The sequence below is a fragment of the Myxine glutinosa genome, chromosome 8 (genome assembly GCF_964187855.1).
Source record: "Myxine glutinosa chromosome 8, kmMyxGlut1.1, whole genome shotgun sequence".
Taxonomy (NCBI): Eukaryota; Metazoa; Chordata; class Myxini; order Myxiniformes; family Myxinidae; genus Myxine; species Myxine glutinosa.
The window spans coordinates 63,830,275-63,851,762 of NC_136268.1; the positions used below are offsets into that span (position 1 = coordinate 63,830,275).

General features: G+C 41.9%; 1 protein-coding gene across 4 annotated transcripts in view; it reads left to right on the forward strand.

The window, feature by feature from the left end:
* The window catches only part of TLL2 (tolloid like 2), a 253,701-nt gene that overhangs the window by 146,321 nt on the left and 85,892 nt on the right, over positions 1-21,488 (forward strand). For all 4 annotated transcript variants that reach the window (XM_068124572.2, XM_068124574.2, XM_078783341.1 and 1 more), the window contains 2 exons: positions 11,047-11,171; positions 16,077-16,192. In XM_068124572.2, coding sequence (XP_067980673.2) covers positions 11,047-11,171; positions 16,077-16,192 — 241 coding nt within the window. The remainder of the gene's footprint in view (positions 1-11,046; positions 11,172-16,076; positions 16,193-21,488) is intronic.

The window sequence follows — 21,488 nt, forward strand, 5'->3', positions numbered from 1 at the left end:
GATGTACACCTGGAATGGAAGGATGCACACCTGGAATGGTAGAGCGTGTGTGGGAATGCACACTTGAGTTGGTGGTGAGGCACGTGGTTGGGTGTGCAAGTGAGAGCACACCTGTGATAGTCACAGAGGAGGTGACCGAGAAGGGGACGCGAAGAGGTGTGTTGGTGAGGTGTGCGAACAACGAATGTGTGCCAAAGTGTTCGGTGGTCAGGTGTGCGACCAAGTCTGTGAGTGGAATGAGTGTACCTGGGTGTGTAAGAGAAGGTGCAATGACCAAGAGCAGGGAGACGGCTGGATGTATGAGCAAGAAAGGGGTAGCGTATGCGTGTAAGCATGCAGGTGAGGCATCGACGGTAACCGGGTTAGCGGTTAGAACGACATTTAGCCGAGTCGGGCCCTCGGTGCGCGTCGGGCAGCTTCGCGTGCCGCGAGGACCAGCGGGGATCCGAGCCACGGCGGGTTCGAAAGGACCGCCGTACGTGATCCACGCTGGGCCGCGTTTCGAACGGCCGCGTCCGTGCTCCACTAGGCGGAGCGGGCATCCCGATAGGGAGGGTCGTCATGGCGACCCCCTTTTGTGGAGAAGTTCCGGCAGGTCGAGATCGGGCAATTGGATGGCTCCGTGCCGAGGTGGTGCGTGGGATCTCGGCACGGGTAAGCCCCCGTCCCTGCACCGAGTGCCGGACGCATCCAGCCGCCGGCACCAAAAAACCCGCATTCATTGCTCGGCTTTAGGAAGCCGGGCTGTAGACGTGAATTCGCGCACCGAGAGGATGTAATAAGTAGACGGGTGATGAGGTTAGTGTTTTGGACCCAAAATTAGAAAAAGGCAAAATTTGATGATTGGCAAAGGATTGGCAGAGTGATGATTGGTAATGGTACAGTGATTGGCAGATGATTGGCAAAATTTTTGATTGGTTGGAATTTGGGTGAGCAAAATTGATAGTGGGACCTCCCCGATGTGGTGGGATGGCAACCTTGCCATCTCTCACAATCAGAGGGGGGGGCAAAGGAGCACTAGATTATGGGGTGTATGGCAGTGAAAACTAGCCCGGGTGGGTTAGGATATTGTGTGTAGGGCCCTAGAAGATGACATTAGGCAACGGTAAGATTAGTTAGTGACAAGGATACCTGTAGTGGGGACGCAGGTAGATTAGTGTGGATTATAATGACGAGGGAGCGCAATAGTTTAAAGGGAAGACGGAGGAGCGCGAGTTTTAGAAGGGAGTAGACAGAGCAGATGATGCAGTATGAATGGAAGTGCTGGTGAGCAGCTTCAAATGAGGCATCGGTGAGGCAATGCTCCGAGATGTGTGTGAGTGTACAAGTGATGAATGAGAGAGCATTGCGGATGAGTGTCATGGTGAGTAGTGAGTGTTGTGGATCAGCGCGAATGCGCTTGGGGGAGAGAAGGGTGCAGGTGGCACCAAGTATGAGAGCACAGGTGTGTGGAATATATGGAGCAGAGAATGAGTGGTGTGGAGAGAGTTGGAGTAAGTGGTACGGAGTGGTGTGCATGGTGCGAAGGTGTGGATGGGGGAAGAGTGGACCCCTTTCACGAGTACCCGGGGAGGGTAGTTTAAAGAGTAGTTAGAAGGTATAGGTAAATTGTGGTTGGATATTGGCATTTGTGGTGCGGTTGCAGAATGGTATTGTGGATGGGTGCATTAGTGTTGTGGAAATGGCTGGGCGTGTAGCCTGTTAGTGTGTGTAGTTGGTTTGGGCACTCCACCACTGTGAGGATGTCGGCCATGTGAGGCCGCAGGTGGGCTCTGGGAGCCGGTAGTGTTGTTGTGGATGGGGCCCGAGGATCCGGAGGACGGACCCGGGTAGCCCAGTGCCAGAGGGCACCGAGTGGGGTGACAGAGCCAGGAGGGGCCTTCCCCAGTTAGATAGGTTAGGGTGAGGAGCTAGGTAAGCTCGGGTGGCAACTGCAGTGGTGGATGTGTGCAGGTGTTTAGACCTGCTGGGAGAGCTACACGTCACAGCCCAGAAATTGTGCAAGGGCACCGGGAGATGAATCGGGGGAGTGAGACCCCAAATTGAGAAGCACCACAGTTTGGTCAATGGGAATTTGGTTTTTAGAACCCATAGTGTAAGTTGGCCAATGGATTGGCAGGGAAAGACCCCGGGTAGTGTAAAGTGTGTTAATGTCATTTAGAGGATAGTTAGGATTGGAGTCTCCTCGCACCATCTGCATCCACTCACCTGAGGTGACAGGTACTCCACACCATGCCAGGTTGTTTGATTATTTTTTATGATGCAAATGTTTGGATTGTGAGACACATCATGACGTGGGTGTGACATTGTGCTTGTTGTTCCATCTCTTCCTCCTTATGAGGATTGATGACGAATTGGGTGATGGCAAATTTTGAAGTAGAGGGATTGTGGAGACGAATTTGGTATAAGGGAAATATGGGGGAGACGAGACATTAGCGACGAATTTGTAAATGTGTAGATTTTGTACATATGGGGTAAGGGCAAGGGTAGTGTAGGTGACAGGGGGGTGACGTACGGTAGGGACGAGCTTTCTCACTTCGCCCTCCGTACGCATTTTGCCTTGCATTGCCTTATTGATGTGTACCCTTGTGACCTTACCCCTCGCTCATTTGTCTCTTTTGGCTCCCACATGACCTGTGCGCCATTGGGTGCCGAGGGGAGCATGCGTGAGTCCTCCATTGTGCGCCCGGAATTCCCAGAACCAGCTGTCTGCATCGATGCACCACATTATGGACCACATGCCTGTGGCCGAGCACCACTGATGGACGCCATGGGTTGGGGCATGGCCCCTCTGCTGGAACCGGCCATGAGGGCCCGAAATCTTGCTGGCGGACCTTGGCCACAGGGCACCGATGCCCCACAGGTGAACCACACGTAGTCGGCCCTGTGGGCCATAAATAAAGAAAATATAAAGGACACATTGGGTGCATTTTTCAATCACATAGGCCGCCAGTAAGAAAATGAAAGAAAGACAACATCTGGAAGAACAAATAATAATAGCCAGCAGAGGGAGCCGAAGAGCAAGAGATCACCTGCAGGGTTAGGGGTTGTTGAGTTTATTTTCATGCATTGAACATTGATGAACAGTGATTGATGACTGCACCGATTGGTGCTTGGGGGTGTGTTGGTGCGTTATAGGTGCTTTCATGGTGCATTGATGCAGAGCAGACTGTCTCCCCCCCAGAAAGAACAATCACAGGTCCTGGGTTGCGTTTTGTAAATAAAGTAACGTCAGTGTAAATAATGCTCCCCACCGTCAGTGTATAGTTTGAAGACCATTCCGCAATTCGGTTAACTGTGGGCGTAAGTCTGTTAGGCAGGGTGCAATGGAGCAGCGGGACACATTTATTTATGTTTTAAAAACTGTCGCACTCAGGGTCAGGTTAAAAGTAGAGGGAACTACACCTACGTGTCACACTAAAAAAAAGTTGTAGTCCCGGGCCGTGCCTAAGAGGAGGAGGGTGCAGTGTTGCGGATATGAGGACTGTATTTTTTTTATTGTGTGTATTATTATTATTGTTATTCTGCGCCTCCTGCCTCCGGACCTGTGTAAAGGTCAAAGGGCGTCCCATAATTAGTCCATAAAGCATCCACACCACAGCTAATCATAGACTACCCCTGTTCGATAGCTTATATCTTATTATGTGTTTTAGGGTAAGGCTGTGTCTCCCATTAATTGAAATACTCCATTGCACCAGTGAAAGAGATAGATTCCCTTCATTCCCATTCCCAAAACCTCCATTCCCCCTTTTCGTCAATTGCCATTCGCATTGCCAACTGCATTTTGGGCGGTTTTCTCTTCATCCGCCATTGACCACGAGGCAGGGTTGGGGAAGAAAGGCGGGTCCCCACCTCGTCATAGAGGGGAGGAGTGAGTCAGCCCCACTCAACCAACCACGAACAAGGGGTTGGACTTGGAGAGGGTGTGGAGAGAAACATCGAGGAGGTTCGCGAAGGTTGAGGGGCGGGGCCTATATAACCCGCAGGCAGGGCGTGTCCCAGAGGAGATGAACCATTACAGGGAGACGAGAGGAGGTCCAAAGAGATGAGCCTTTACCGAGAGACGAGAGGGAGTCCAAGGAGTTGAGTCCAACCAAGAAGTCCAGAGTTGAACTGCAGCTCGAGCCACCGCAACTGCATTTGCTGCAGCTGGAGCCACCGAAACTGCAGCCACAGTAGCGTGAGGCCTGGACGGCAGTTTGCTGCAGGGCCGCGAAGGAGCGGCGGCTGCCCACGAGTCGATCGGCTGCAGGACCAGTTGGACCTCCCTATCCGGCCAGCCATCCATCTCCCGCCAGTCCTATCATCATTCCCCGCGTGAGTCTGTCCTTGTTTGTTCTGTCCCTGGGTTAATTAAGACTGTAGGTAAGCTAGCGTTGCACTGTGTATCTAATCTCGTCTGTAAATAAACGTGACTGCTTTCTTCTTGATTATATGTGTAAATAATAAATCCAATTACTCTTCTGTACGTCTTCTTCCTCTTTGTATTCGGTCGCTTTCGAGTTTTCCCGATTGAATAGCGGTGGCGCGATCCGGCCAAAGTTTGGGGCAAATCGGGTATTAATCAAGGAAGCACTGTTCGGTCGCGGTAATACCACCGCTCGGTCAAAATAACATCTTAACCGCGTCCATAACAATATATATATATATATATATATATATATATATATATATATATATATATATATATATATATATATATATATATATATATATATATATATATATATATATATTTGTCGACAAGCTTTCGACCAACAAAGGTCTTCTCCTGAGTCTACAAAAACAGCAGGCATGTATATCAGTCAAGTATGTATGGTGATATGTGTGTGGTATGTGTGATGTGTGTAGAAAATGCATACAGAAGGAAGAGCCACGCCAAAGTTCACTCACCAGCCCCAAGTTCAACGGAAGTGACCGTTTGCGTTACAGTTAGGGTGCACGTGCATATACAAATATAGAGATATACATACATAAACACACAAGCATATATTCATATCCCATTTATATTCATATAATATATTTATATATTTATATAAATGACATATAAAGGTAGAATGAATGAATGAATGGTGAATGAATGAATGAATGGGTTACGGTTAACAATTTGATTGGGTTGATGTGGGAACATGCTTTAGTCATCAAAATTTATGCCATGAGGGACTTTTGTCCGAAGTTTGTGTATCCAAAAGGACTCACGTTTCAGAATCGTGGTGTGTGATCGATTTGTGATTGATTCAATGGCAGAGATCTGAATGTCATTTATAGAGTGATCCGGTTGATTAAAGTGTATCGTGTAAGGTAGAGATTTGCCCTGACTGGTGTGGAAGTTATTGATTTCTGACCGGGTGTTATTAAATCGTGTGTAGAGTGTATTTTCAGTTTTTCCAACATATTGTTTGGTGCACTTTTGGCAAGTGATTAGGTATATGCAAAGGTGGGCGGTCCGCTTCGAAAGTCCGCTTATCCGCTTATCCGCTGCAGCGGACTAACGTTTTCGAAGCGGATAAGTGAATCGGAACAACCCACGGAAACCGAAGCGGATAAGCGTAAGCGGACTACCGAAAAATTAAAGCGCATCGCGATTCGCCAAATCAGCTGTTAGCCTGAGCCGTTACTCTAGAATTGTGAATATTTATTTAAGTGAATAATAAGTGAAACCCTAACAACTCGGCTCTCGCCCAATCTCTTCCCGCTCGAGTTCCGTGATGCTTGGGTAACTCTATTTCTCAGGCAGAACACGCCGCTCCCGAGCTCTGCCTCGGTCGAGCGCGTGTTCAGCTACGGGTCGGACATCCTCAGGCCTAAGAGGTCGGCCCTGGCTGCACCGAACTTCGAGGCCCTCGTCTTCATGAAGGGCAACCTCCAAATCCTCAAGAAGGCCCACGAGGTGGAGGAGGAAGACGAGGACTAGTCAACAGACTGCTAGTCTGTTGACTAGTAGACTCTCTTGTCAAAGAAAGGACGGGCAAATTGATTTTTCTTTAATGTAACTTGCATATATTAAAATTATATTTAAATTAACTGTAGCGTAGAGTAGAGTCGAGTGGAAAACTTTATTTCAATAAATTTTGAATAAATTTTATTTAAATAAAAATGTATATTTTTGATCTTAAAAGCTTTGTTTGTCTTTGTAGTAGTTAGAAATGGCTATTTAGGCTTAAAAAGCATTAAATTCCCTTTATAAACGTCAAAAATCGCTTTTAAAACGTCGAAGCGCTTTAAAAAAATCGAATCGAAGCGGATAAGCGGTAAGCGGACTAAGATTTTCGGCCGCTGAAGCGGATAAGCGAATCGGACTACACGGGCTGGCGGAGCGGATAAGCGCTAAGCGGACTTAAAATTTTCCGAATCGCGCCCACCTTTAGGTATATGACCCATGTAGATTTGCAGTTCATATAGGAGGTGATGGGGAATTTTTGTCCAGTGCTAGAACTACAGAATTTGTTTCCTTCTAGTAAATGCTTGTGAATAATGCATTTGTTTGCTGTGCATTTATAGAAGCCAGGGATCCTAGTTTCTTTGTTGTGGGGCTGTGGGTGCTTTGCTTTTACCAAGAGGTCCCTGAGTGTCCGACCACGTCGAAATGATGTTAGTGGAGGTTGAGGAAATGTGGTGCCGAGTGTTTCTGATTGATGGAGGAGAGGAAGGGCCTTATTCAGAATACTTGGCAATTGGGATGAGGTAGCAGAGTAGGTGGTTACCAGTGGGACACGGTTAGTTGCAGGTTTGGGTTTGTAAGTCAGAAGGTCTGCTCTCGGTATGTGTTTTGCTCGGGTTATTGCTTCTTGCAGAGAGTGAGGGTCATAGTTTCTTGCAATGAAGTGTGTTTCTAATTGGCAGAGAGAAGTTTCTTCTGCCATTTTTGTTGAGCAAATGCATCTTACTCTGAATGCTTGACTGTATGGTATGCTTGCAATTGTATGTTTAGGATGAGATGAAGAAGGGAGAAGGTAAGAGTGAGTGTCTGTTGGTTTGGTGTATAGTTCTGTTTCGAGTCTGTTATTTTGAAGCGTGAGTGATGTGTCTAGAAAGTGAACTTCGGACTGTGAGCTGTCGAATGTGAACTTGATGGTCGGATGAATCAAATTTAATTCATTTTGGAATTGGGTGAGAAATTGTCATGTTTTTGTAGACTCAGAAGAAGACCTTTGTTGGTCGAAAGCTTGTCGACAATTAAAGATCGACGTCCTGAAGCTACGTCCGCGTCTTATTTAATCTAATGATTATTTATTCAATACAAATGAGACGCCCTGCTCGTACTTTGGAGTTTCTACTATTTCTTACAGTTATATATATATATATATTATATATATATATATATATAGATATATATATATATATATATAGATATATATATATATATATATAGATATATATATATATATATATATATATATATATATATATATATATATATATATATATATATACAGACTTGGCATTTAATATGGAATATTTTTTTTTCCTTGACTTGGGTTTACTTTCTGAACTCAGTATATCAGATATCTGGTGAGTTTATTTTACCCTTTGGTGATGTCTTTGTTGAAAGAACCATGTCACTGATTGTCTTTCGCAGCAAGAAGTCAATAACAGGATTATATCACAGGTGGCGTGACAAAATGTAAGGACAGGTACATTTGACGATTGACTTCACAATCGGGTATACAAGGGTTGTTGCGTTCTGTATTCATGGAAAACAACTGCTGCACGTCTACAAAAGTTATTGCCGCTTCCTCTGGAGATGGTCCGTCAACTTGACAATGCTGTTTGTCATGGAGTGGTGGCTTTCCGAAATTCTGGCATGAAACAGCGTGCTATTGCTCGGCAGTATGGCATCACTCAAGGTCAGGGGTCAAAGATCCTGAAACGAAATGCTCAGAGGGGTGTCCCTATTCCAATACCGAGGCCAGGACGTCCACGCAGAACCACAAGGAGAGATGATCGCCAGCTGCACCGGTTAATCTGCAATGGCCGTACCAAGTCAGCTAATCGGCTTAGGGCTGAGTGGCAGCAACTGACAAATGTGCCTGTATCCAGAAGGCCAGTCAACCAACGACTGGTTCAAGCAGGCTATCGTGCCAAGCGTCCCCTGAGAAAGCCACACTTGACCAGACAACACAGCCAGCGCCGATTGCAGTGGGCCAGAGAGCACCGTCAATGGCAGCCAGGACACTGGAATCACGTGACCTTCAGTGACGCGTCTTTATTTCTGGTCTATCATCAAAATGGCCGTGTCCGAGTGCGCAGACAAGTGCATGAAGCCCACAACGAAGATTGTATAGTGCCAAGAGTCCAAGCTGGAGGTGGTGGGGTGACCGTTTGGGCTGCTTTTCATGCAGGGGGCAAAACTGACCTGGTTGTTCTGAATGGAAACCTGAACCAGTTCAAGTACAGGGTCATTCTGGAAGAAACATTGCTTCCATTTGCTCGTGTCGCCTTTCGAGGAAACTGTCTTCCAAGATGACAATGCACGGCTTCATCGTGCTCGCATGATCCAACACTTTCTTGCTGACCATGGTGTAGAGCATATGGAGTGGCCTGCCATGTCCCCGGATATGAATCCGATAGAGAACTTGTGGGTAGAATTAACGCGTCAAATCGACCACTTGGACCAGCAGCGACCTCTGTGCATGAATTGCAGCAGGCTATTGTCACTGCATGGCAAGCGATTCCTGTCCAAACCTTGGCAAATCTCGTGAACAGCATGCCTCAACATGTATGTACTCTCCTGAATGCTCGTGGGGGTTACACGAAGTACTGAACTGTAATTTTACTGTCTGTAATCCCAGTCGTAATTTAACTTTTGTTTTTGTGAAAAAAAATTTTGGCTAATGTGCAAAATAAAGAGATACTTCTGGAAAACATACAGAAGTTTAACACAGTACTGTCCATGAATTGAGTTCGATATCAGTTTACATCACTTTCAAGGATCAATTTATTTGTTTCAAAATGTCAAATGTGGTTTTTGTTTCTTTTAAAGGTCACATTAACAAAATCTAGAATAATTTCAACATAATTCCAATGAACTTTTGGTTCTAAGACATCTTGAAAAGTAAGTTCACCCCCACAAAAAAAATATTCCATATTAAATGCCAAGTCTATATATATATATATATACACAAAGAATTAAGTTAAGCACCCCCCCCGTTTTTTTACAACCTCGCACATTACAAGTTTGTTGTCGTCAAAACAGTGTAATATACCCATGATATTACTATATTTTCTGGAGAAGTGATATTATGGTCACATAAAAACATAACAATCATGCCGTTTTCAATATTTTATTCTGAATAATTTAAGGTGAAATTTTTTGGGAATTTTAGGCATATTTTCACCTCAATTTAAGTATGGAGCTATAGGTCCATCACGGACAGTGTGGATGACGTTTATGTTTTCTAACGTACAGTCATTGTTCTGAGAAGACCTCTAGCGATCTTTGCGTCAATAACGTGTGTAGGACCCACGTGATCGTGCTGCACGAGCGATGGGCGTCACAGATGAGTGCACTCATCTGCATTTCATCAATGGATAATTGCTAATGTCATACCAATCATTATTTGATCTCACATACCTTAGAATATATGCCAATGTATACATATACACAAAGAATATATATTAGGGGGTGCTTACCTTAATTCGTTGTGTAGGGGTGCTTAACTTAATTCTTTGTGTATATATATATATATATATATATATATATATATATATATATATATATATATATATATATATATATATATATATATATATATATACATATATATATATATATATATTGTTGTTGATTTTTCTTATTTATATACTTTTTCTTATTTACTTTTCTTTTAAAACAATTGCTATAATCAAGGTGTGCCTTTCATTGTCTTGAGGGCAGAGAAATGTGAAAAGTAATAGTTTGTAGCATTATATCATGCAAGATTGATATATTGCTTAGCAAAATTGATAAACCTCACCTGGAGGGTGAGATGCAGATTGTGGAAGCAAGTTTACTTTGCATTCTACACTTTTCCTTTTGCAGTTCTTTGTCGTCAGTTTACTTGTGGCATAACATGAAAAATGGTTTGATAAAACAAAAAATATATATATACAGGTGTATATATAGAAGTAATTATCCTCTCCCCTCCTTGGTCCTCATTTTCATGTAGTTATAACAACATTCCTAAAGAGTGTATCTATAATTAATATGGTAGTTAACCACATTACTTGACTACTGGTAATTTGTTTAGCAATCTATCCTCAAACATCAATGCAGTCGACTTTTGACTGCCCGTGAATATCTGCAAACTGCAGCAACAAGCTTGTTCAAACCTGCCGGTGCCGAGTGTACATGTAGTGGAAATATCATGAAACCCAAGGGCTTTACAACCAGTTGCATGAAAACTTAACGTTTTCGTGATGATGCATGTTCAATGTTTGTAAAGGTAATTGGCCCGATCGCATTTGTATAACTTGTCATGCGACTAAAGACTTGTTTCTATTTGTTCAACAAACTTCCCTTATTGCGTATGTGTAGTCTTTTGTTGTTATCTTTGGGCATTTGCAAACTTGGGAATTTTTTAATGTGACAATTTTGTTTTTAACTCGAGACAAATTTTACTAATTTGAAAGTTTTCATTCATTTCTCGACTCTTCAGAGTCCTTTTGATAGTTTTGCTTTTATGGGAAAACAATCAATTCAAATTAGGTTTATTGAACAATTGTTTTCTCATCATTAAATTAGTTAACCTTGTTTTGAGTCCATAAGCATTTATAGATCCCAATGTCAAAGCACAAAATGTCCAAAAAGTTGGCTTTTTTTTAAACCAATTTATTTTTAATCCTCATTTTTGTTGCTGTCACCTGATCACCTTTTCCTGTCACCTGTCACCTCCTTTTAATAATGTGCATGCTTCCAATTTTTTCTCAAAGCAAACCACATGTAATGCAATGATGGATTGGTTTTATGCTATTTTGTTTGCATTAGCACTGAATGTGAATAATGACTGGTAACGTTTTTGTGTAGCCTGGTTAATAAGTCCAAGTTGTGATCTCACGGTATTTCAGAGGAATCTTCCTGGACACTATCCTACCGCGGCACGATGACAACGGCGTGCGGCCTGCCATCGGACAACGCACGCGCCTAAGTCAGGGTGATATCGCGCAGGCACGCAAGTTGTACCGCTGCCCAGGTGATACCTATAAAGTTATTTTGCACTTATTTGTGGACCTTAACATGTTGACTGACATTAATTTACACATCTAGAGGCTTACATGGATAAACACTGTTGAAACGACACTCATTGACTATGAATGGCCAAATATAAACTGAAATTATGTCCACGATACTTGTTACAATTGGTAACCTTTTTCATGTTATTTTGACGAGCTAAAGTATTATTGTATGTTTAGTACTGTATTTCCTTTTCCATTTTAGAGGTGTTAAAGGTATGATAAACGTGAATCATTTGCACGATAAATATGTCACCTGGTTAAGTCGACGGATTTTATCAAACAGAGGTCAAGGCTAACGAGGTTCAGTTCATATTCTCTATCCCTTGGAGAGTTGGCCCTTCTTTATCCTTTCTTAATAGTGTTGCCTTAACAGGCTGCAGGTACGTACACATGGATCTCAACGGCTGCACACCTTCCTCATTTAAAGTCCTCGCACACTGCAATTCATTCCAACAGGAGCAAACATTGCAGCCATTCTTTATTCTATACACAAAGAATTAAGTTAAGCACCCCCCCCGTTTTTTTACAACCTCGCACATTACAAGTTTGTTGTCGTCAAAACAGTGTAATATACCCATGATATTGCTATATTTTCTGGAGAAGTGATATTATGGTCACATAAAAACATAACAATCATGCCGTTTTCAATATTTTATTCTGAATAATTTAAGGTGAAATTTTTTGGGAATTTTAGGCATATTTTCACCTCAATTTAAGTATGGAGCTATAGGTCCATCACGGACAGTGTGGATGACGTTTATGTTTTCTAACGTACAGTCATTGTTCTGAGAAGACCTCTAGCGATCTTTGCGTCAATAACGTGTGTAGGACCCACGTGATCGGATCACTGACTCAACCAATCACTTTTTTTCACTTTGATCACTCAATTTCATCAATGGATAATTGCTAATGTCATACCAATCATTATTTGATCTCACATACCTTAGAATATATGCCAATGTATACATATACACAAAGAATATATATTAGGGGGTGCTTACCTTAATTCGTTGTGTAGGGGTGCTTAACTTAATTCTTTGTGTATATTTCACAGTCTGCGAGAGTGAATAAATAAGGTGTATTGTTTGAATCTGGCATAACAGAAAACATTAGTTGGCCAGACCTTGTTTTTGATGTGCTCAGTCATTTCATCAAACGGCAACTATTGTGAGCCCAATTGCTTCGTTTGGGCAGGTGTGGGCATGACACAAATACCTTTAGGCCTTTAACGTCTTTGGCAGAAGTATCCTTTGAAGAATGTGAATTTAAGGTGATTACCAACTGCACGTAGAGCTAGAAAATTGGTTTGACTCAGTTTGCCAAACTTCTTTTTTCATAACCTGAGCCGATAACATTTAAAATGAATGCTGAATGAAGTTGAAATCTGTCGATTCACCCTTTGTATTTATCTTTGAATATGTGAAACAGCATACTGTTGCTGATTAAAACTCCCTTGGGTAGAATTTGGTTTAAAAGCTCTCAGAGACGACTTGAAGAGTTCGTCATCCTTGGGAGCTGTATTTTTGTGACAGTATTTATCCACCGGTGTTGCATCCACTCCGCAACCGCTACAGCACTGGGAGTTCATAAAGGATCTCGGTGCAATGCTTGTTGAAGCTGGAATGCACTTTGAATCCTGACTTGACTCGACTTGACTTAGAATGTTATTGTTAAAGATGTCTGTGCTAGCTCAACAATCTGTTGTGCTGATATGTTCTGAAGAAAACCTACGCATTTTGCTTGGATTATTTATTTACAGTCATAGCTTTGGCACGTGCTTCGGCAAGTAGTTTACAGCAACAACACCCTGTATGACTAGATAAAAATTACATAAATATTTTAAAAGTTTTACATCATCATATTAGAACATGCAAGTGGGTATGTAATAGAGCAGAGCGATTTACTATCGGTGGGTCTTAGTCGGTGCTATCATGGGCCTATAAATACACGAGAATACGAAACCAATATTGACACTTGAAAAGAAGACTGTGATAATGAAATTTAATTGAAGTGCTATTTAACTTAATTGTTTAAATGTTTGCATTCAAATATTATTTCCAATGAAATATTGCATTACCTTTAAGTGCAGTAAGTCACGTGCATCAATATGATATCGATAGTAGGATTTAGGATCACAACCTTTGGGTTATTCCGAATCGTTAGTTTTAATTTTGGGATATTCTGATGTGATCGTTGGCATGTGTGCATCATTACCCACCAACGGATGCCGATATGTTTCTAATGTTGTCCCAGTTCAAAAGACTGGTCCATCAGAGCATGGTTTCGTAATTGAACTCGTACCAAGTCCACTGGTGTTAATTGGTTTTGGCAAACAGGTTGTTGAACTCTAACCCAAGCACTCTTCTTTTTTGGCATATGTTTACAAAAAGGAATATTGTTCAAGGTTGTTAATGTTTATTTATTTGTGAAGCAGTATCACCTTGATTGCTTTCAAAATTCTACCGTGGCCTAATTTTAATCTTATTTTGCAAACTTGTATTTCCAGATAAGTTTTAAAGAGTTTGAGGTCTTGCAGGTGTCAGTGTTGATAATGGTAGTTAGTAATCTTTCTCCTGAGAATAAGTTGGCCTTACACACCCTCTAGTGTTTATTGTTACATTTTTTTGCCTTTGTCAATCTCGATCACCATCAGTCTTTTGACGAAATTGCCTTGCTCAAAGTTATGCAATTTTGGGTTGGTTTGTTTTGGTGTTACAATCTGAGTATGCAGGTCATATAGTCTGCCCTAGTGATTTAATGCACATTGTTTGATGGATTCTGACCTCCCACATCCATATTGAAAATGTTTTTTTTTTTTTTTTTTTTTTTTTGCAAGGATATGCATATTGGACAAGGAATCCATAACTAGTTCAGCCCATTATTTTGCACCAATTTCTGGGGGCAGAGTTGTGCTGCTAAGACAATGCCCCTTGTAGTTTAGGGCAGGAATGTTGGAATTTGGCCACGATGCCAGTGATACCTTACCTACCCTTCATCGAAAAACACCATGGAATATGTTTAATGTCCACCAACTAATGCTTGTAGATGGGCAACCAGCTTAATGTCCATCTGAGGGGTGGTGCATTCTGACAGTTTGTAGTCTGGCAAATAATCAAACAAGAATAAACAGTAATAGTGAATAATGAGAAAATAACTTTTTGATTTCCTAAAAAGATTAAAATTCACAAGTTTGTATACTTTTGAGATGACAAAAGCCATTTTATAATCTTGAAAGAGGAACTGTTGAAAGGCGTTTTAAAACTTATTTTTCTCTCTCTACAACATCACTCTCTCTCTCTCTCTCTCTCACTCTCTCTCTCTCTCTCTCTTTGAATCTCTCTCTCTCTCTCTCTCCCTCTCTCTCTCTCTCTCTCTCTCTCTCTCTCTCTCTCTCTCTCTCTCTCTCTCTCTCTCTCTCTCTCCCTTTCTGGTGTTGGTGTTGGTGGTGTTGGCTTAGCGGTTAGGGTGCCGGCTTGGGATCCTGGGTTCGAATCCCAGTCGATCGCTGAATTAACGCCAGGGGGGTTGACTCAGCCTGTCATCCTTCCGAGGTCGGCAAATTGAGTACCAGCTTGCTGGGATGAATGATCACGGTGTGTACCCCGATTTAGAATAGGTACACCGTATCCCTGCGCATCGTAAGAGCGTGACCAAGGGTTGGCATCAGGAAGGGCATCCGGCCATAAAAACATTGCCTCAAAAAGGGAACCATGATTGTCATGGGGCCCGCAAGGCTAACCCCCGCTCTAGCGGGGAAAATGGCCTTAAAACGATCATTCATTCATTCATTCTCTCTCCCTCTCTCTCTCTCTCCCTCTGTATATATTATATATACTAGCCGAAACCCATGGAACATCCACGGAAGGGAGGATGGCGTCGTATCAGCAGTTAATCGAATGCTTTTGGGCCCCGAAGTCGACTAATTCAGATTTTTCGAGTATGGCTGTATGTGATAAACAAAGAGCGCGGTTGGAAGAAATTATGGTAAACCCACCTGATGAGGTTAGCGTACACCGCGATCGACGACACCGGCACAAATGCATGCTCTGGATTGTCCACTCAGTGGACGGCTTGCTTTCGCCTTCGCCTGTCCAATCAGCGGACGGCTTGCTTCGCCTTCACCCAGCAGACACCAATACGATGGCGTCGTATCAGCAGTTAATCGGATGCTTTTGGGCCCCAAAGTCGACTAATTCAGATTTTTCGAGTATGGCTGTACGTGATAAACAAAGAGCGCGGTTGGAAGAAATTATGGTAAACCCACCTGATGAGGTTAGCGTACACCACGATCGACGACACCGGCACAAATGCATGCTCAGGATTGTCCACTCAGTGGACGGCTTGCTGTCGCCTTCGACTGTCCAATCAGCGGACTGCTTGCTTCGCCTTCACCCAGCAGACGCCAATAAGATGGCGTCGTATCGGCAGTTAATCAGATGCTTTTGGGCCCCAACGTCGGCTAATTCAGATTTTTCGAGTATGGCTGTACGTGATAAACAAAGAGCGCGGTTCGTAGATCGTAAATCCATTAGTGCCGTGGGCATCGGGTCACTGGGTGCGGCGTAAAAGGGATAACAAAGTCGAGTCCTTACGCTATTATTATATAGATATATAAATAAATAAATAATATATATATATATATATATACACATATATATATATATATATATATATATATATATATATATATATATATATATATATACACATACACACACATACACACACACACACACACACACACACACACACACACGATACTCTGCATGTATACAGATGCACACACTCAGGGTCATTGTTTTTAAAATTGTTGCAAGTGTGAAATTGCAGTCTCATGCATGTTGCCTCTGCACTACTTGCAGCTTGTGGAGAGACCTTGCAGGATTCTACAGGAAACTTGTCATCACCTGGCTTCCCTAATGGCTATCCATCATATGCTCACTGTGTCTGGAAGATCTCAGTAACTCCAGGAGAAAAGGTGAGCCTCAAATACAATGTATCATTGTGATTACATTTTCAGGATGTCTGCCATCCTTTCTAACTCACCTACCTTTCTTTTGGGTAGATTGCACTCTGTGTCAATCGTTTCATGTAACTCCATTGAGGTTGTTTGTTTTGATACTTGATGTACAGCGATATTTATTTATTTATTCTGTTATTTTCTTCTTCCTGACATTGAGGATCATTGAAGATTAAGATGATAGAGGCTGTGTTATCCATAAATCTCGAATTGTTTACAATGGTAACTAACTAATCTGGAATTGTTCAACTTCAAGTATGCCTCGTACTGAATGTGATGATAATGATGATGTATCATACTCTTTACAGGGTATTGGTGCTGCCAAAGCAGTTTCTTGACAAGGGTTTTAATGGGTGGTTTGCCATTGCCCTCCCAGCATTGTTGGTCCATGCTCTATCCTTTTAAATGATGAATGTCAGGCAAGGAAGCAGCGCGTACCATTTTTAGTCATTGGTATGACTTGGCTGGGGTTGAACCTTTGACCTCCCAGAATTGTAGTGAACGGTCTAACCATTACAATACTGAGTCTGGTATATACAGTATACTAAATGTAGCCACTTCCAAATTTCACACGTTGGTAATTTTGCATTCCGTACCTCCAATGCTGTAAATCATGTAAATAAAATACAATGAGGCTTGCCATTTAAAAAATATGATGTTGGCATTGGATGGTGATAAAAGGCTTATGTGCATTTGGTCATGATGTTTGGCATTGATAAAAAATGTTCCGATCATAAATACTTGTGGACTATTGTCACTGCAGGTCTCATTGCTCTGCACATGTGAAACAACGGGTGGGGTTAAGCAATTGAAGCATTTCTGTCTGTCCGTTCGTCCATTTATAAATGTCAGTTTATGATCGAGGAACAACTTCATTTCAATTTAATGTTATATTGGGAACACAAATCGGAACATCAATACGCAAACGAACTTGTAGTTTAGCAGTACTTTGGCTCTGGATTGTCCTGATTGTGCATATGCAGAGCAGTGAGATAACTTTTTAAGTTTGTCACTCTGTCTACCTGTCTGCCAGGCAAACAAAATTGAAAATCATTCCAAACAGGAAACTTACTGTTTTTAAGGATGTTACAAAGGACACAAACAACAGGTACAAACTACTAATGTAATGTCTCAAATAAGGTGGTGTAATAGACACTGTGTCAATGGCGGTAAACTTCCAGAATTAATTTTTGATACGACCTTTAAAAAATTTTTATTTCAGTTTAATTTTATGCCTGAACACTGTGGAACACACGTCGCCTCGCACTGCTTCCAAAAACCTCCAGTTCTGCAGTACCTGGATGTAGCAAATAAGGCGGCGTATAAGACACTGCATGAATGGTGGTAAACTTCTGGAATTTTTTTTTTCTACGACCTTTAAAATCATTATTTTAATTCAGTTGAATTATATATTTGAACACTGTGAGGGTTAACGTGTTCTATGAACTCTAGTTAATAGTGAACACCATTAACTGCTGTTAATAGTGTACTCAGCTGCAAATATTATAACAGACGTTAAAGATTTATGAAGCTGTCTGGAAATTGTGAGATGGGAACCTCAGCATACCCATAAGTCAACAGACAATAATCTACATCTGAGATCGGCACAAGAATAAGCTCAAGTGCACCATTGACATAATCAGTGTGGCGACAAAGACCATGTCAGAGACATTGATGATGAGGATTTTGAATCATCAAATCAATTATTGTATTTGATTAATTTAATGGAAAACATGTATTTTTTTTGTATTCTGGTGTTCTCTCCGAAAGTAGGTTCAGTACTGCCAAAGCAGTTTCTTGGCAAGGGTTATGCTGGGTGGTTTTCCGTTGCCTCCCAAGCAATCGCCAAATCACAGTAACTGACGTGTGATAGCTTAATCAGCACCACCTATCTCGGTGTTATATTGCTGCAATCTGTGCTATCTTTCGACTGCATTGCAGCACCTCACCTTATTTGCTCCCCAACACTTCTTAAGATTAGATGCCAAAAATAATAATAAATGTAGCGTCATCCTGGAAATCTTACCCATCTTCAAGTTCAACTGGTAATAATAATAATAATAATAATACATTTATTTTATATAGCGCTTTTCAAGAAGCCCAAAGGCGCTTTGACAGAGTACAAAAAACAAGTGCAAAAAGACAAAAATCAGTAGGTAAATAATCAAAGCAAAAGGAAGGAGAAGGAGAAGAGATAGTCAGGGGTTAAATGCTGTGGGTTAAATGTTGAATGCAGTGTTGAATAGGTGGGTCTTGGTAAGTTTTGGTAATTGGTAAGTCACTGAATATGCTGACTTGAATATACACTTTACACAAAAAATCTCGGAACAGGATTGTTATTTTGAAGCTTATATTGCTTTTATGGTACATTCATAAAAGGGTACAAGTCTAGGTGAAGACGACCAGCACATTGACCTGCATACTCCATAAACAAAATATGCCAGTGGAAGCCAATGCTAATCAGGTATTAGAAAACAACATGGCTGACTGAAATGATTGAGCAACTCGGAAACGAAGCCAGTATAAAAATCTAGTATAATTTATCTTGTGGCAAAGGAAGCGAACACACAATATATTTATAACAACCCTCACAACTCCAGTAGCTCATTCTCTCCCTCCCCCCCACCCAACCCCCACTTCCAACACAATAATAAATATCTTAATTTTAAACTTAGCCCATACTTTCACAAGCCCCAGATATGTTCTCCCCATCAGTTTTCATGCTCACACATAAATACAGCCGGCACAAGCTTTGTGTATTTTCACATCGCGACGATGTCCTTTGCTGAAAAGTTGGTTACCGTTTCTTAGTAATGATGCACAGCATCGTCTTTCCAAGTGTAGACATCCATTAAATAAATTGCCAAGCCTGCCATGTTCACAGGAGGCACTCCCACGAGGTTTTAAGTCCATTCACTGCTCGTGATTCGTTGGTGTATCACTGCCCAATACTCAGGCCTTGCACCGGCCTACATGGTCGGGTGTTTGCAATACGGGCTGCTGCCCATTTGGCGAGCCGAAAAGGTTCTCTGAGTCTTTTGTTGTGCAGAGGCACAGCCCTTTCTCTGAGGTACTTTTCCAAGTATTTTCGGCTTCTTTTAGAAGCTTTGTGAGCCATTATAGGTAACAATCCTGATCTCCCACACACAATATACTTTATGGTGCTCTGAACACAACCGTTTCCAGGGGTTTCTGCACATGTCCACCCAGCATTCTTGGGCGGGTTATGTAATTTTGAAAGTCGTGTATTTTCCACCATCACAGTTTGAGTACATATTGGCACAATGGATGTACTCTTTATTGCACATAATCTCAAAGACGAGCAGTGCCATTTATATGCTGATTTGTGAAATTAGCTCAGCACATAATGATTTTGTGGATCTTATTTTCAGCAGCTTTTATCTCACTTTCCAGTATACAATTTCAATAACAGTGGTTAAATATATTGTGACGGGGAAGGTTTCATTGCTGGCGATGCTTGGGCTATGAGTAAAGAGGGCTGTTTAAATATTGTACTGTATATTCATTTGCATGGGCCATCAAACAGAAGTACAGTATTTGACTATTGAAGGGTACTGACATCATTTGAAATTGTGTAATTCTAGTACAGTATAAATGTGGTGTACTTGGTGTCACAACAACAGTATAAAGCACATTGTGTATTTCAAGTCTGTGCTGAATGCATTCTACAGTAATATTGAAATGATGTCACCCCTTGCTACATGCATTATTTAGCCTCCTTGTGACCATATTTGTGCTTTTTCAGTCTTCCTCTTGTCTTCATTTATCTCCCCCTTCCCAAAGGAAATCCTAAAGCGAATCCCTATAAAAAACACGATTATCTGTTAACAGATTATATAAGTAATCGTGATGGACTGTGGCTCCTGGGTTTAGGTACCGGCCGGTAATTCTACATTGGTTGCTAACACTGGTCCCAGGTTTTTTGTGTCATTTGTGTTGTACTGGAGCATAGAATTCCAAATGTGCACGTGCACATCTTTGTTTTTTTTCCTCTCTCGTATGTTGACAATGTCCACTGCAGAAGCAAAATATTCCACATCTGCCAAATAGTGCACTTTGGCAAGCACAATTTGTATCCTGCTGCAGGAACTCGCACAAATATTTTGCTTGAAATATTCGAGAAAATGTTTCAGGAAGGAATACAAAAATTTGGAGATCATTTTAAAACTTGCTTGTTCGTTATGCTGTGCGGACATCCATTTCTATAGAAAAGCTATATCTTGCAGTACATTTATAGGCACGTATCGTCACAATGATAGCTGTAGCTGTTGCCTTTTAGAGAAGCATTGGCTCGTGTCTCAGCAATGGCCCTTCTCCCTTTTAAAAAAACGATTCATTTCTCAAATCCCATTGCTGCACCAATGTCTTTGTGCTTTCTGGGCAATGCTCGTTTAGTTGTAAAGCCTATGGTAAAGTTTATATGACTCCTATGGTCACACCAAGGTCATAAGTGACAGGTTCGAGCAGAAACTTGGAATTTGCCCAGGGTGCCTGCACACAATGGTCTACTCTTGTGAAGGACAAACGTAAGTGTTTTAACATCTGTGAGCAACTACTAGCAGAAGGGATTCCAGCTCAATGTCCACCAGAAGGTTGCTGGATTTGTTTAATGTGACAGCCTCTTCAAAACACCATAAACTGTCATACTTTTGTTCACTGCACAAGGCTCTATGTCCTCCATCTTTGCATTCAACAGGCCCATCATGCATGCGAGATGAGCTTCCATGAGCAGGTGCTATATATTGTTCACAACATGAAGATTTATGTACTCTATGTAAAGGTTCATACACTCATCAAACATTGCTGTTTGTTATACTGAATTCATTATTTATGCCAGTTTGGAATCAAGGCTACAAGAAGGAACAGTGGCTACAAGAGGAGTCACAGTCAACTGTCAGAGTATGTCAGGCACAGATTGGATAAGGCCTGTGAAGTAGCGAGAGGAAACTTGAAAGCAGCACAGGACAAAATGAAATCGAGACATGACAAGACTTCTCAAATAAGAAATTTCAGCCCTGGGGACCGAGTGCTCATGTTGCATCTAGTTCCACGTCAGCCGCTACAGGCTCGGTATTTTGGTCCCTATGCCATCGAAAGGATGGTCAATGAAACGGATTATGTAATGACAACTCCCGACCGACTGAAAAAGCGGCTGCTGAGTCACAGGAACCGACTTAAGAAATATTATGAGAGGAAGCCTGTGGAGAAAGTGGCTTTTGTCTCACCTGTCGTA